The sequence below is a fragment of the Euleptes europaea genome, chromosome 13 (assembly GCF_029931775.1).
Source record: "Euleptes europaea isolate rEulEur1 chromosome 13, rEulEur1.hap1, whole genome shotgun sequence".
Classification (NCBI taxonomy): domain Eukaryota; kingdom Metazoa; phylum Chordata; class Lepidosauria; order Squamata; family Sphaerodactylidae; genus Euleptes; species Euleptes europaea.
In genome coordinates, this window is record NC_079324.1 from 10512098 (window position 1) to 10528670 (window position 16573).

Sequence of the window (16573 nt, forward strand, 5' to 3'; positions counted from 1 at the left end):
AAGGGCTAAATTAGACTGCTGTCAAATAACAACACACTTACTTATTCCATGCTGTCCTTTGGGTTTAGCTCTTCCTGTGTCCTTTAGATGAAATCAGCACTGTCTGCTGCCAGACAACAGCAAATATATAGTGCATATGGCTGAATTACATTACTGCAAAGTTGTGGTGAAGCAGTGTTGGCAAAACCAATTTTACTGTAAAACACACTGCTGAAAAACTGCAGTACTTTGTGTGTGTGTGTGTGTTAAGTGCCATCAAGTCACTTCCGACTCATGGCGACCCTATGAATGAAAGTCCTCCAAAATGTCCTATCTTTGACAGCCTTGCTCAGATCTTGCAAATTGAGGGCTGTGGCTTCCTTTATGGAATCAGTCTATCTCTTGTTGAGTCTTCCTCTTTTCCTGCTGCCCTTCCTAGCATGATTGTCTTTTCCAGTGTCTCTTGTTGTCTCATGATGTGACCAAAATACGATAGCCTCAGTTTAGTCATTTTAGCTTCTAGGGTCAGTTCAGGCTTGATTTGATCTATAACCCACTGATTGTTTTTTTTTGTTTGTTTTTTTGGCAGTCTATGGAATCCAACACCACATTTCAAAGGAATCTATTTTCTTCCTATCAGCTTTCTTCACTGTCCAGCTTTCACACCCATACATAGTAACAGGGAATACGATGGCATGAATTAATCTAGTCTTGGTGGCCAGCGACACATCCTTACAAAATCTTTTCTAGCTCCTTCATGGCTGCCCTTCCCAGTCTCAATCTCTTTCTGATTTCTTGGCTGCAGTGGTTGATGGTGGAGCCAAGGAATAGAAAGTCTTGAACAATTTCAATTTCCTCATTGTCAACCTGAAAGTTGTGTAATTCTCCTGTAGTCATTACTTTTGTTTTCTTGATGTTCAGCTGTAGTCCTGCTTTGGCACGTTCTCTTTTAACTTTCAGCAGTAGTTGCTTCAAATCTTCACTATTTTCTGCCAATAATGTAGTGTCATCAGCATATCTCAAATTATTAATGTTCCTCCCTCCAATTTTCACTCCACCTTCATCTATATCGAATCCAGCTTTCCTAATTATATGTTCTGCATATAGATTGAAGAGATAGGGAGATAAAATACATCCTTGTCTGACACCTTTGCCAATTGGAAACCATTCCATTTCTCCATATTCTGTTCTAACTGTGGCCTCTTGTCCAGAGTACAGGTTGCGCATCAAAACGATCAGATGTAGTGGCACACCCATTTCCTTTAAAACCAGCCATAGCTTTTCATGATTCACACAGTCAAAAGCTTTGCTGTAATCTATGAAACACAAGCTGATTTTCTTCTGAAATTCTGTCATATGCTCCAGTAACCAGCGTATATTTGCAATATGATCTCTAGTGCCTCTTCCTTTTCTGAAACCAGCTTCAACATCAGGCATTTCTCGTTCCATATATGGTAACAGCCTTTGCTGTAAGATTTTGAGCATCACTTTACTTGCATGAGAAATTAATGCGATGGTCCGAAAGTTGCTGCAATCTTTGATGTCTCCTTTCTTGGGAATTGGAATGTAAATGGATCGTTTCCAGTCTGTGGGCCATTGTTTTGTTTTCCATATCTGTTGGCATATTCTTTTTTTTTTTTTATATATATATATATAAATTTTATTGGGTTTTATACTAAAAATTTTCCATTGCATTAAACAACATCTATGACAATATAAAGTTTCAATTCTAACATAAAGTTGTTATAGTTCCATAACATATAATAAAGAAAAAAAGAAAAAAAAAGAAGAAATGGAAAATTTTTGACTTCCCCTTCACCTCTATCTTCCTCTTAATAAAAAGTTCATCCCGTCGTAGTTAATCTAATCTTAATAAACTATCAATACCATATATAAAAAAAACCATAATCTGTTAGTAAATATAATTATGCTTATTCATTATAAAAAAGACCAAAAATAATCCTCTGGATCAGATTAGAAAATATTCTTCCATTCTTCCCAATTTTAACTCATATTCACAATAATGCATCCACGCCCCCCATTCCCCCAGAAACCGAACGTCATTTTCTTCATTTAGAATAGCTGTGAGTTTTGCCATTTCTGCCACTTCAAACATTTTAACAATCCAGTCTTTTTTCTCAGGAATTTCTAACCCTTTCCATTTCGCTGCATAAAGCAGTCTCGCAGCTGTTGTGGCATAAATCAAAAAGGTTCTATGTGTTGATAAGTCGTCTGGAATCATACTCAATAACATCATTTCTGGTGTTTTGGGTATATTCTTTTGTAGTATTAGTCTCAATTCATTATAGATCATGTCCCAAAAGTCTTTAGCTTTATCACAGGTCCACCACATGTGATAAAAGGAACCAATTTCTTTGTTACATTTCCAACAGATAGGGGACATTGTTTTATAAATCTTTGCAATTTTCTTAGGTGTTAAATACCATCTATACATCATTTTATAAATGTTTTCTCGCACTGACTGTGCTTTTATTCCTTTTAAATCTTTGGACCATAGTCGTTCCCATTTATTTAAAGCAATATCATGTCCCACATTTTGAGCCCAATCGATCATAGTTGGTTTAATCGTATCCTGCTCACAATATATTGTTAAAAGGAGATTATACATTTTAGAAATCAGTTTTGTATTATTATCTAGTAAAATCCTTTGAAAAGAAGATTTTTCTTTAGAAAAACCTTTTTTAGCATCTTGTACAAAAACTGATTTAATTTGGTAGTATTGGAGCCATTGTAAATCATCCTTAAGAAGTTTAAAGTCTTTTAGTGAGCATTTCTTTCCGTCCCAATTAATTAAATCTTGATAAGTAATAAATGTATCTGGTCTAAGTGGGCGCAATGTTAGCATTTCTTGAGGCGATATCCACATCGGTGTTTCTGGTTCCAAGATGTGTTTATATCTCATCCAAATACGAAATAAAGAGGACCTGATTATATGATTACGAAATGTTGCTTGTAACTTAATTTTATCATACCACAAATAGCCATGCCATCCACTTAAGTTATTATAACCTTCCAAGTCTAGCAAACGTATATTTGACAAATTCATCCAGTCTTTTAGCCATACTAAAGCTACCGCTTCAGCGTAGAGTTGAAAATTAGGCAGTGCTAAACCTCCTCTAGTTTTTAGATCCACCAAATATTTATAAGCAGTCCTTGGTTTTTTCCCTTGCCAGATGAAGTTTGAAATGTCTTTCCTCCAAGTATCGAAATATTTAGTGTGTGATATTATTGGCAAATTTTGGAATAAGAAGAGCATCCTTGGTAAGACATTCATTTGAATCGTTGAAATACGTCCCATTAGTGACAATTTTTTATTTGACCATATAATCATATCAGTTTTAATCTTACCCCATAACTTGAGGTAATTGTTGGTTATCAAATCTTTATTCTTTGCAGTAATCCAAATTCCCAGGTATTTAACTTTGTTGGCTTTCTCCCAACCAGTATATGATATAAATTCCTGTTGCTGTGTTTCCGGTAGATTTTTAAATATTATCTTTGTTTTTTCTTGATTCACTTTAAAGCCTGATATTTTCCCAAAATCGTCCAAAGTCTCCCGAAGTATATTCATTGACTGTGTTGGGTTCTCCAAAATTAACAGTAGGTCATCCGCGAATGCTCTCAACTTAAATTCATGTTTTTTAATTCTTAACCCGCGGATGTCCTCCATACTTCTTAGTTTCACACATAGTGGTTCCAACACCAACAAAAATAAAAGTGGAGACAAGGGACATCCCTGTCTGGTCCCTTTCGTGATTTGGCAATTATCTGACATTGATTCATTAACCAAAATTTTAGCCTGTTGGGAGGTATAAATAGCCGATATACCTTTCTGAAAACGATCTCCAAAATTCAATTTATCCAAAATCCATTTCAAAAAGTTCCAGGAGACCATATCAAAGGCTTTTTCTGCATCCAAAAATACAAAAGCCGCAGTTTGTTGGATATTCTGGTCATAATATTCCAGTGAGTCTAGTAAAATTCTCACATTGTCTTTTATTTGCCTTCCTGGTATGAAACCTGCTTGGTCTTCGTGTATAAGATCCTTAATAAATTGTTTTATCCTACATGCCAAAACTGAAGCAAAAATTTTGTAATCCACATTTAACAGCGATATAGGTCTATAATTGGATGTTTTTTCTGGATCTCTTCCTTCTTTAGGTATCAATGATATAAATGCATGCGACCAAGTCTCCGGGGATGTTCCCTCATCCAAAATTGCATTGTAAAGTAAGCCAAAAAATCCAACTAAATTGTCACTAAATGTTCTGTAAAATAGTGCAGTAATTCCATCTGGTCCAGGTGTTTTATCCGTTTTTTGTCTCAGTATTGCTTCTTGTATTTCTTCCCTTGTTACTGGAGCTTCAATACATTCTCTCTGGGTCATTGACAAAGCTTTCATCTGTATTGAATTTAGAAATTTTTCTATTTTCTGTTTTGAAATATTTTCTTTCTGATATAACTTAGAATAAAATGAAACAAATTCTTTCTGAATTTCTGAAGTTGAATAGACTGGTCCTTTAACAGTTTGGATTTTTGTTATAACCTTTTTTTGGAATGCGTCCTTCAATTGTGTTGCTAAAAGTTTTCCTGGTTTATTTGCATATTCAAAATACTTTTGTTTAGCAAGTTTCAAATTTTTATTCATTTCCTCCATTATTACCAAATTTAATTGATGTTTAGATGCAGAAATCTTTATTTGAATTTCTCTTTTCTCCTCTTCCTGTGTTACCGTTACCAATTTCTGTTCCAAATTTTGTAAATTCCAAAGTAAATTGTTTGTAAATTGTAATTGAGTCTTCTTCCAAGCCGAATGTTTCTGTATCATAAAGCCTCTCAGAACAGCTTTGAATGCATCCCAAACTGTATTTAAAGAAGTTTCCCCATTAAGATTAATTTCAAAAAAGTCTTTCATTAAAACCTGTAATTCCTTATGTATCTTGTTGTCTTTTAGAAGTTTATCATTCATTCGCCATCTAAATGCTTGTTTATTGTTCCAATCAAAAGTAACAGGATTATGATCAGAAAAAGTTCTGGGTAAAATATGGATTTTACGTAACTGAGTGAAAATTGATTTACTGGCCCATATCATATCGATTCTGGAGTGTGAATCGTGTCTCGCTGAATAAAAAGTGTATTCTTTAGCAGTTGTATTCATTGTTCTCCAAATGTCTTGTAGTTCTAATTCTGAAGCCATAGTAAAGAAAGTTTTAGGTAAGCATCCGTCATTAATGTCTTTTGCTTTTGATTTTTTGTCCAATGATGGGAGAATAACTCCATTGAAATCGCCCATCAATAAGATTTGATCTTTTGCGTGTTGGGCTATCAAATCATGTAGATTTTCATAGAAGGATTTTTTCCCTTCATTAGGTGCATAAATTCCAACCACTATTGTCCTTTGTCCCAATATTTTAGTTCTAATAATTACAAGTCTTCCTTCATTATCTTTGTATAATAGTTCTGGACAAAGACTGGGGTGGGCATAAATTACCACTCCCTTTGTTTTAGTTTTAGCTGAGGTAATAAATGCTTGTCCAAGCATCTGTTTCTCCAAATATTTTTTATGCTTTGAAGCTATGTGAGTCTCTTGTAGACAAATTAGGGAGTATTTATATTTCTGTAGATATTTGAAAATTCTAGCCCTTTTAGTTTTCTCATTCAGTCCATTTACATTCCAAGAAATTGCTTTTGCCATAATGTAGTATTTTTAACAGAGTAAAAAGTCTATAATTTGGTACCTCCTTCTGCACCTTGTGCCTCTTCTTCTTCCTCTTCTTCTTCCTCCTTCTCCCCAGATAGTTCTTTAAGGTCCATTTTATACTTTCTCAGAAATTTCCCCACATCAGCTTGAGATAGAATTGTCGTTTTCACTTCCTTGTAGGTAAAAGCCAAACCTTGTGGCATGATCCAACGGTATTTGATACCATTAGCTTTCAATGTAGACACAAAATCTTTGTAGTTGTTCCTCTGTGAAAGTAGATGCCTTGGAATATCCTTCAGTAATATGAGAGGGGAATCTCCTGCTGACACTGGATTTTCATAGTGAATCTTCATAATCCTTCAGTAATATGAGAGGGGAATCTCTTGCTGACACTGGATTTTCATAGTGAATCTTCATAATCTTATCTTTAACTCTAGTGTCATAAAACACTATCATCAAATCTCTTGGCTTAGATCTCCTCATTCTAGCAGGTAATGGTATCCTGTATACTCTGTTAATGGCTTGTTTTAATTCTTGTTCATCTATCTGAAATAAGTAGGCCAAATTTGGTAGTGCAGTTTCTTTATTGTCTCCCATCATGTCTGGAAAGTTGCGTATACGAAGGTTAGTCTCTCTCACTCTCATCTCCATCATTGCCATTTGATTTTTTGCCGCCATCTGGTCAGTTTGTATTGTTTCAATCTGTTTTTCTTGACTTGTTAATTTTTTCTTTGTATCCTTATGCTCATCCATCACTTTCTTAATTGATGCATCCATCGCTTGCATATCTGTCTTCATAACAGTCATTTGAGTTTTTACTTCTTTCAAGTCTCCTGTAACCACATCCAACTTCTGATTAATAGCTTGGGATGCTTGACCAAGATTTGTCATCATAGAAGTCAACTGTGCCATCTGTGTAGACATCTGTGTAGACATCTGTTCAAACTGTTTATTTGTTGCCTCTGTTTGTTTAGTTAGCATGTCCTGTAATTTTTTTTCCATGGTTGAGGTTTGTAGTGATTCCCTTAGTTTAGTATAGGCAGGGCTGTGTAGTGAGCCAGAGCGGGGTCGAGTTCCCGACATTTACATTCAAAAGAAGCTGGTAAAATACATGTCCACAGACAGGGCCTTTAAAGTACTAATTAAAAGATAGTGATTCAAACATCAGCCTTATAATTTTTTCGGGTTGAAAAGAGTCGAAATTAGCTCTAGAATTGCGTTTTAAAGTTTTGAAATACCAGTAAGTTTTTTTCGGTCGCTCTAGGTCGGGCTGATCAGGAAGTATACAGGAAGTTGCTAGTGCCGTGGACCTTCTACCGCCTCTTCTCGATGGTTGTTCCTTCAGGAATGATTTCAGAGTAACTCGAGTGCGACGCGTAATCAGTCCTACGACTACTTCCTGTTGTTTTAGTTCCGATGATAGAGAGGGTCTTATAGAGGGTCTTCCGTTCCAGGCACTCCCTTACTGCAAACGTGGCAGGATATTCTTTTCGCCGGAAAATCAGGAAGAAAAATCACCCTCCCCTTCCCTTGGACCCATTGGTGATAATTCTTGTCAATCAAAAGGTATCCTTCCGACTCTTTATTATGGTTTAGGCTGATCGGATTGATAAGGCTCCTGTCGCTAATCCCGATGGCTAACTCAGATCAAACTTTTTCAGTTCGGATTAAGGAGGAGTGGGGGTCCCAGAAATATTCTTATCAGCCCCCCGTCTGTTCAAGTTTCCAGTAGGTAGACGAAGAGTTCTTTTGTACTCACTTGGGTGTCAAGAGGTGAGGTTCTTTTCTTTATGTAGTCCTTATGTTGGTATTAAGGTGGTGGAGGGTGGAGCTTGATGCCTAAGTTGCGTTTTGGCGATGTCCTTCCCTAGTGCCCTCGCAGGACCGGCGTCCAGGACTCCGAGGGGCTTAAAAAAAAACCCTCAGAGTACCTAGGAGGTCAAACCGCGTTTGCGGGCTGCAGGGAGTTCCTGCTTTCCAACCCACTTGCAAGGGTCGGATTGGGGTATCTATGTACCCCAGAAGTAACGCAAACTTGGATTTCTCCCAGGACAGCCTGGGGAAATGGAGTGCTCTCCCCAGCAGCACCACCGGAAGTCATCTGTTGGCATATTCTTGTCAAGATTTTGATGGACTCCGTTTCTGTGGCTTGGAATAGCTCTATTGATATCCCATCTGCTCCTGGTGATTTGTTTCTCCCAATGTTTCTCTCAATGCAGCTTTCATTTCACTTTCTAAAACTGTAGGTTCTTCTACAAAAGATTCTTCCTGGAAAGAATTGTTTATCCTTTTATCTCTTCTGCATAGATCTTCAGTGTATTGTTCCCACCTTTTCTTTATTTTGTCCTGATCAGTTAATGTATTTCCATGCTGATCTTTCAGCATGCCTAACCGTGCTTTAAATTTCCCTTTGATTTCTTGGATCTTGTGGAACAGATCTCTTGTTCTTCCTTTTTTGTTGTTCTCTTCTGTTTCTTTACACTGGTTATTATAATAGGTCGCTTTGTCTCTACATGCGAGTCGCTGTAACGTTGCACTTAGACTTTTGATTCTATTTCTGTCACCTTCTACTTTTGCTTCTTGTCTATCTCTGGCAATTTTAAGTGTTTCCTCAGACATCCATCGAGGTTTTTCTTTTCTTTTGGCTACAGGAATAGTCTTTGCACATTCTTCCTTGATAATATCTCTCGTTTCCACCCATAGTTCTTCAGGTTAACATTCACTTGAACTCAGTAATGCAAATCTGTTCCTTACATGGTCTTTAAACTTCCGGAATATTGCTTAGATTGTATTTTGGTGCTATGAATGTTTTGGTGTTTTTCTTAAGCTTTATCTTGATTTTCGACATTAACAATTCATGATCTGTACCGCAGTCGGCTCCTGGTCTTGTTTTGGCCGAGAGAATAGAGCTTCTCCATCTTTTGCTTCCAATTATATAATCTATTTGATTTCTATACAGTACTCTGTAGTGATAAGGAATAAAAATGCACATAAAATGCAAATAGCAGCTTCACTTTGCCTTGGGGGCATGCAGGGATAGGAGCAGAAGTTTAACCCTTCAACTTCCACTCAATTTGACTATTCGATTTTAAAGGGGGAAATGTATGTTTTTTAAAAGCCACTTTTTCATTTAAAATGCTGAATAGGGGAGCTGTTTCAAACAGAGGGAGTGAGTGGCAGTTGAAAGGTTAAACTCCTTCTTACCTGCATGGCTCTGAGGCAAACCAAGAAGGCCAAGTCCTATGAGAAAGTTTGAAGGAACTGGGTATGTTTAGCCTGAAGAGGAGAAGACTGAGAGAGGTGATATGATAACCATCTTCAAGTACTTGAAAGGCTGGCATATAGAGGAAGGTGCCAAGTTGTTTTCTGTTGCCCCAGAAGGTCAGACCAGAACCAATGAATTGAAATTAAATTAAAAGAGTTTCCGTCTAGACATTAGGAAGAATTTTCTAACCGTTACAGCAGTTTCTTGGTGGAACAGGCTTCCTTGGGAGGTGGTGAGCTCTCCTTCCCTGGAAGTTTTTAAGCAGAGGTTAGATGGCCATCTGTCAGCAATGCTGATTCTATTACCTTAGGCAGATGATGAGAGGGAGGGCATCTTGGCCATCTTCTGGGCATGGAGTAGGGGTCACTGGGGGTGTGGGGGGAGGTAGTTGTGAATTTCCTGCACTGTGCAGGGGGTTGGACTAGATGACCCTGGTGGTCCCTTCCAACTCTATGATTCTAAGGCCACATGCCATCTTTTTGTGCCCTGATATGTGTAGCTTGCTGAGCCCTTTGCAGTGTGCAGTTGGAGAGGGTTGGAATATAAGCAGCTCTGCTTATAGATACATTTTCCTCCTTGAACAGTCTAAAGCAGGACTTCTCCTGTGAAGCTGTTGTGGCAGAGAGGTCTGAACATGCTTCTTTCCTTCCAACCAATGCTATAGAATAGGAAGCTTCCTTATGCTGTCAGGCATCAGTCCAACCCAATTTACTATCTACTTGACCTGATGGTAAATCTTCAGGATGTCTGTCCCAGCCCTGCCCCACAGACTGAACTTGCAGCCTTCTGCGTACAAAGCCACTGAGCTTCGCTCATACACAATAGCATCCTGGAAAACCAGAACGAGAGCCGACTTTTATCATTTAACCAGTTCAGAAAAATCACTTTGTCTGTTGCTTTGCACAGGCAGTCAATGACTGAACACACATGGAATAAAACAGTTTGGGAGGGGTAGAGTCTTGAATCAGGAAGCCAGAGTCACCTAACCGGGGACTCTGGGGTGAGGTAGTCTTTGAGGTAGTTACCATACGCCAATGTTAATACACTGTGCATGACCCAACGGGGAGAGGGGGAGTGTATAATGCTACCAAACTCGTGCCAAGATTTTTCAAAGTATGCACTTGACATTTATGTGAGCAAATTACTTTGGCTTCAGTTTGCTATTCTGCAAGTCAAGGGGTTGTTATGAGAGCAGCCAAGATCTTCTAATGAATGTGGTTTTACAGATCAAGTTTGGAGAGGTAACTGGAAAGGGATATATGCAGCAGAAAAGGAGTTACAAATCTGAGCTATTATCAACTCTTGTACCTACGCTCCAGTCCTCAATATAGTTCCTTAGGAGTAAGTCCCGTTGATTTCCTATTGGGTTCCAGCCTCCTGATGAAGAGGACTCTGGCTCATGAAAGCGAGTATATGTACAAAATGGTCCACACACTTACTTGGTCTGAAGTCTATACTGCTATGTATAGCTTACTGTAAGTAGGATCCTATTATGTAATTTTTGTACCACTTAATGTGTCATGTTATGCTATGTATGTTAATACTTAAGCTATGCTTCAGTCCTTCTGGTGGTTCCAGATATCTAAAATCTTAATTCATTGGTTACTGAATGTCCCTTTTTAAAAATTGTACTGACTCACTATGTGTAATCCACCTCGAGTCCCTGTGAGAAAGGTGGACAATAAATAACATAAATTAAAATTTAAAAATAAAATAATGTATGTTATGTGTCATCAAGTTGTTTCCAACTTATGATGACCCTATGAATTAACACCCTTCAAAATGTCCTATTGTTAACAACCTTGCTCAGGTTTTGCAGACCAAGGGCGGTGGCTTCCTTTATTGACAGTCCATCTCATGTTGGGTCTTCCTCTTTTCCTTCTTCTTATTCCATGATAAATGGGCCAGTATGTACTATGCAACTAGACTATTTTTGCTTCAACTAAAGACCTGAACGTACATTACTCCCTGCAAGGAACAGGGAATGGGTTGACAAATGTAATCAATAAGAGTAGAAGTAAATCCTGCTGGATCTGACCAGTGGTCCATCTAGACCAGCATTATGTCTCACGCAGTGGCTAACCTGATACCCTGGAGGGCCAAACAGCAAGGCATAGAGGTAGGGTTGCCAAACTCCAGGTGGTGGCTGGAGATCTTCTGGGATCTCCAAACCCCGCCCTCCTTAGTCTACGCCCCCAAAATCAAGTATTCCCTACCCGGAGCTGGCAACCCTAGGTATAATGCCATCGAATCCATCTTCCAAAGCAGACATTTCTCCAGGTGAACTGATCTCTATCAGCTGGAGATTAATTGTAATCCCAGAAGATCTCCAGCTAGTATCTGGAGGTTCTACAAAGAACAGCACTATGAACTAAACACATAATCATGCACTAATGAATATAAAGTTTATATGAATATGTTGTGCAATATTGCTTATTATTATTATTTACCAATAAATTTCAATGAATAAATACAAGTTTTTTTCTGTAACAAATAGTGCACCATAAGACATGGGATAACAACTGACAGCACAATGGCAACAAAAACAGTCCAATTTGCAAGGGACTAGTGAGTCAAGATGTGCCAGTTGCAGGCGTTCAATCAGTCACTGAGATACACTGAAGATGCCACTGGATTCCAGGAAGAGATGGGGATCCGGTATTCCACCCATTTCACCCATGCAGGTTTTGTCAATCAAACAGAAATCCTGTTGTGGCTGTTAAACAATGCCTGTTCAAAACATGAGGAGTGTGACTCTCTGCTTTAGAAGGATGACATACTGAGTACCTGGAGGTTGGCAACCTTAGTCGTAAACTAGGGACCTTTGAGAAAAAGCAGGAGAACAAGGCGGCCCTCCTTTTCAACTGACCCAGGGACATCCAATTTAACACGAGCCCAAAGTGCTTGAAATCAAAAGCTGTTTCTCCTCTCCAAATTCTGTGCCTCGGCAGTCAGACCTTGAGGGTCCATATGAGACTGTAACATGTCAGGTTTCATGCGTATTATACAATACAGAGGTCCTGACATTTACTTTTCATGTTACTTCAAAAGGGTATTAAAAGGCTGAGGTGCCCGCATGCCAAAATAAACGGTTTACAGAGGCCTCGAAATGTTGCCGTTTCGCTCATATGCCTATAACCTGAAACCTCTCTTGCTCATTTGGTCGAGTGCCCAACTTAACAAACGGAGGGAGGGGGGCAGCCCGACATTCCTCAGTAGCATAATAATTCTGAAGCGTTTCTTTTTACATGATATTAACCCACAGATGTTAAGAAGCTGCAGCCATCCATGAATTCTACAGGTCAAGGAAGAGGGTTTCATTTGCACTGAGCCTCCAAACCCAGTGGATTCCTTGCATGCCGTAATTATTTGGGTTCCAGCAAACAAACCCGTTGTTGTTCCTTCCCCAAAATGCCCAATTTAAAATGACAGTGTGCTGAAGTAAACATATAAGGTTCCCAATGTACACACTTTGCTCAGTTTGTGAAGCTACTGACATAACTTTTTTTTTTTGCCGTCAATTTGCAGCCAACTTATGGTGACCCCATAGGGATTTCAAGGCAAGAGACATCCAGAGTAGGGTTGCCAGGTCACCCCTGGCCACCAGCGGGGGATGGGGGTAAAGGGTTGCCAGATCCAGGTTGAGAAATTGCTGGAGATTTGGGGATGGAGCCTGGGGAGGACAGGGGTACAACACCATTGAGTTCACCCTCCAAAACATCCATTTTCTGGATTGGTAGGAAATTGCCAGGGGAACTGATTTCTGTAGTCTGGAGATAGCTGTAATTCTGGGGGGATCCCTAGGTCCCATCTGAAGGCTGGCATCCCTAAATCAGAGGTGGTTTGCCATTACGTGCCTCTGTGTAGTGACCCTGGTATTCCTTGGAGGTCTCTCATCCAAATACTGAGCAGGGCCAACCCTGCTTATCTTCTGAGATCTGGTGAGGTCGGTAGAGTTGCCAGCCTCCAGGGGGTGGCTGGAGATCTCCCGCTATTACAACTGATCTCCAGGCAATAGAGATCAGTTCACCTGGAGAAAATGGCCACTTTGGCAATTGGACTCTATGGCTTTGCAGTCTCTCCCCTCTCCAAACCCTGCTTTCCTCAGACCCCACCCCAGAAATCTCCAGGTATTTCCCAACCTGGAGCTGGCAACCCTAGAGGTTGGGCTAGCCGGCCTACCCAGGTCAGGGCCTGCATTACATAGGCCATAGGAAAATAGGGTCTATTTGAAGGTACCCCAATCAGGACTATGTGGTGTGAAGCCTTCCCTGAAGAGGCACTTGTAAGAACATCAGATGAAGTGAATAGTGCGGGGGTACCCAATGTTGTTCCTATGAGTGCCCTGACACCCACCAACATGTGTCCTGGTGCCCACCAAGTATTTTTAGAAAGCGTGTGGAACCAGGTGGGTCTTTTGTAGGGTTGGGTACCCAAGGTTGGGTGGAAAGGGTAAAATTATATAATAGAAAATATTTTTCTTTTAAGGCACTTATATCTTGGTTAAAAACACTAAAAATGATAAAACAAGGCACAGTGGCAACTCATGAGGCTGATAGACTTAATGTGTTTCAGCCTACAGGCCTTCATCAGTGGTCAAATAAAAGCTTTGGGGTGAAGCCTGAGGAGGGTGGGGTTTGTGGAAGGGAGGGACTTCAATGCCACAGAGTCCAATTGCCAAAGCAGCCATTTTCTCCAGGTGAACTGATCTCTGTCGACTGGAGATCAGCTGTAATAGCAGAAGATATCCAGCCAGTACCTGGAGGTTGGCAACCCTACTCTAGGTAGAATACCCGTAAGTTGTCCTACCCTGGGCTGCATTGGTCTCTTAAACAGAGTGCGCATGCAAGTATCAACCTTGTAAAGCAGTCAGATCATGAAGGACTTTCAAGGTCAAAACCGGCAGCAACTTGAGTTGAATATGGAAATAAGCAGCTAACAAAAAGGCCTAATAATGAACATCACACTCCACCCCCACACCTTAATATTTGTGCTACAGCATTTTGAACTAGTTGTAGGTACAGCCTTCAAGGACAGCACCACGCAGGACGTATGAAAATAATCTAGTCCTGACAGTTTCTGTAACATGGATTAGCATTGTAGTCAAAGCTTGCAAATCTTTTTAAAGAGGGGCACTTGGGACTATTTTTGCTGTTGTCGTTAATTGCTTTTCTCCTCCATCCCCCACCCCCATCTCACCTTTCCAGATGATTCCCTTTTTTCCATGGGCGGTAAGATCACTGGGAAGTCGTGTGAATACAATGGCACAACCTACCACCATGGAGAAATGTTTGTGGCAGAGGGCCTCTTTCAGAACAGACAAGCCAACCAGTGTTCCCAGTGCAGCTGCTCCGTAAGTAACACAACGGCTCAGAACTCCCACTGTGTACACTGCGTTAGACTTGCTGAGATGCAAAGCAAACCCACTGGGCACGCATACAGAGTTTTCAGCTGGACTTAGGCTCACCAGAAAAAGTCAGTCACCACAAAGGTCAGTGATATGAGGATAGGTGTCAGCTCTGGTCTCGCCAGACAAATCCCACAAACGACTTCTAGGCAGGCTCTCCGTAGAAAGTTAGTTTAATGGAAAATATAAAGCAAGTTACAGAATCCAACTTGAAAAGTGTAAGGACACTAAGGAGGGAGGGTATAGGGTGCAAACGATATAAAGGCGAACTTAGACTTTCTGAGTTGCCGAGGCAATGTAAGATAACGGTTCCCAGTTCCCAGAGAACGTCAAAGTCATAACAAAGCAAAACTGCATAACCGGACAACCTTGAAAAGCCATCTGGCCGGACCGCCGTTTCCTCTGATGGCGGGCATCAGGCCGTGCCAGACAATAGGGTTGTATGGAGTTTAGGTATGCTGCTTTACTGGCCCTGTTCTGGCAAACATCACATTTGGAAGGTGGTGCCTGGGGAAGTCGAAGTTTCAGGGGATGGGGCATTACATGCTCTGGTGCTCTAGGAATTTCCTTAATCTCTATGGTAAAGACCATAGAGGCTGGTGAAATTCCTAGAGAATCATTAATGATATTAACATCATTTCTAGGTGGAATTTTGGAAAATGTGATGTCATTCCGGATGATGCTTTGAGAATCTTTACAATCTCTATGGTCTAGAAAATTCCTAGAGCATCACCATCAGTGCTATTCCCCCCACTCCTCAAATCATCTAGGGCAGGGGATTGGAGCCTAGAATGGGGGTTTGCTCACTATGGGAGGGTAAAGGGCAAGCCTATCTGAGGACATTATGAAGGAGTCAGGGTAGAATTACTAACCTCAAGGAGGGTCCTAGAGTACTCCTGGAATTACAACAGATCTCCAGACTGTAGAGATCAGTTCCCCTGGAGGAAATGACAATTTTGGAGGACTGACTCTATGGTATACTGTAGTGTCTAGGAGAAACAAAATTCCTAGAGTGACTTCACAGCTGATCTCTCTCCCCAAACTCCACACTCTCCAGGCACCACCCCAAAATCTCCAAGAATTTCCTTTGCCAAAATAGGGAACCCTAAGTCAGGTAAAGACCACAACTCCTGATTTCAGTGTTCTTAACTTAAAATATTTCACTCCAGGTTTTCTGCTGTGACACCGACTTGTCTTTTTTTATTGGCAGGAAGGCAATGTCTACTGTGGCCTGAAAACGTGTCCCAAGTTAACTTGCTCTTCTCCATCGACTGTGCCTGACTCATGCTGCCCAGTTTGCAGAGGTAAAACCCAACTTTTTAATCTTTTCCAGTCTCTGAAACACAATTTAGTAGCACATGCAGGAACTCATGGGCGAGGGGACATCCCATCCCCCATCTTTGCTTCCTCCTCACTCCATCCCTCTTGGCAGCTCTGTCTCTCTTGTCAGCAGAGCTGGTGGGCTCTCCTTCTAGCCATGGTTGCCAAACGGCAGCTGTTTCAAGGCCTGTGGCAGTATCGGTGCCACACAAATGCTGCCCTGTTCACTCACACACACCCCAGACGCATCTCCACCACCATCACGCTGTTCTCCTACTCGGCTATTTGGTTTATGTTAGAGTGGCAGCAGCAGTTGCCATGACAGCAGGCCAGTGGAGGGGAGAAGTTGGATACGATGGAGGCTCCCACCCCTCCTCGCCCACCCTGAGGCAGTGGTGGAGGTAGGGGGTTTGGCAGCAGGGGCAGGATGTAAGGGGCTGACTAGGATTGCCATCCTCTAGGTGGTAGGCTATACTTCAAGGAGCAGCACGAGGGCTCAGTAAAGTTCAATTTGTCCTTCAATACAATTTTTGTTAAATTTCAGAAACATATATTAATACTAATCCTAAACTAATTCTAATTCTAAACTAATCTCTAGACACTATTTATACAATACTTTAAGATGTGAATTCACCACATACAGTTTAAAGTGCAAGTTCACATACAGGAAGAACAAATCCTGTTAAACAACGTAGGCAAAAATACAATATTAATCCGAGAGTACGCACCCTCTAGATTTTGGGAGCGTTTCGTAAAAGTCTTCTTCAGCTTGTAAATTAATATTGTTGCTTGATATTTCACCATGTGGGTAAATGGAAATTTCTTGTAGTCCACAGACTTCTTTAGGTAAAGATATTCTCGCGGTGGTATTTGCCTTACA

The 16573-nt window shown here is 40.4% G+C and overlaps 1 protein-coding gene across 1 annotated transcript in view; it reads left to right on the top strand.

The window, feature by feature from the left end:
* CHRDL1 (chordin like 1) overlaps positions 1-16573 on the top strand; it is an 87145-nt gene that overhangs the window by 34115 nt on the left and 36457 nt on the right. The window contains exons 5-6 of the mRNA XM_056858950.1: positions 14174-14319; positions 15584-15677. Of these exons, the coding sequence (XP_056714928.1) occupies positions 14174-14319; positions 15584-15677 (240 nt within the window). The remainder of the gene's footprint in view (positions 1-14173; positions 14320-15583; positions 15678-16573) is intronic.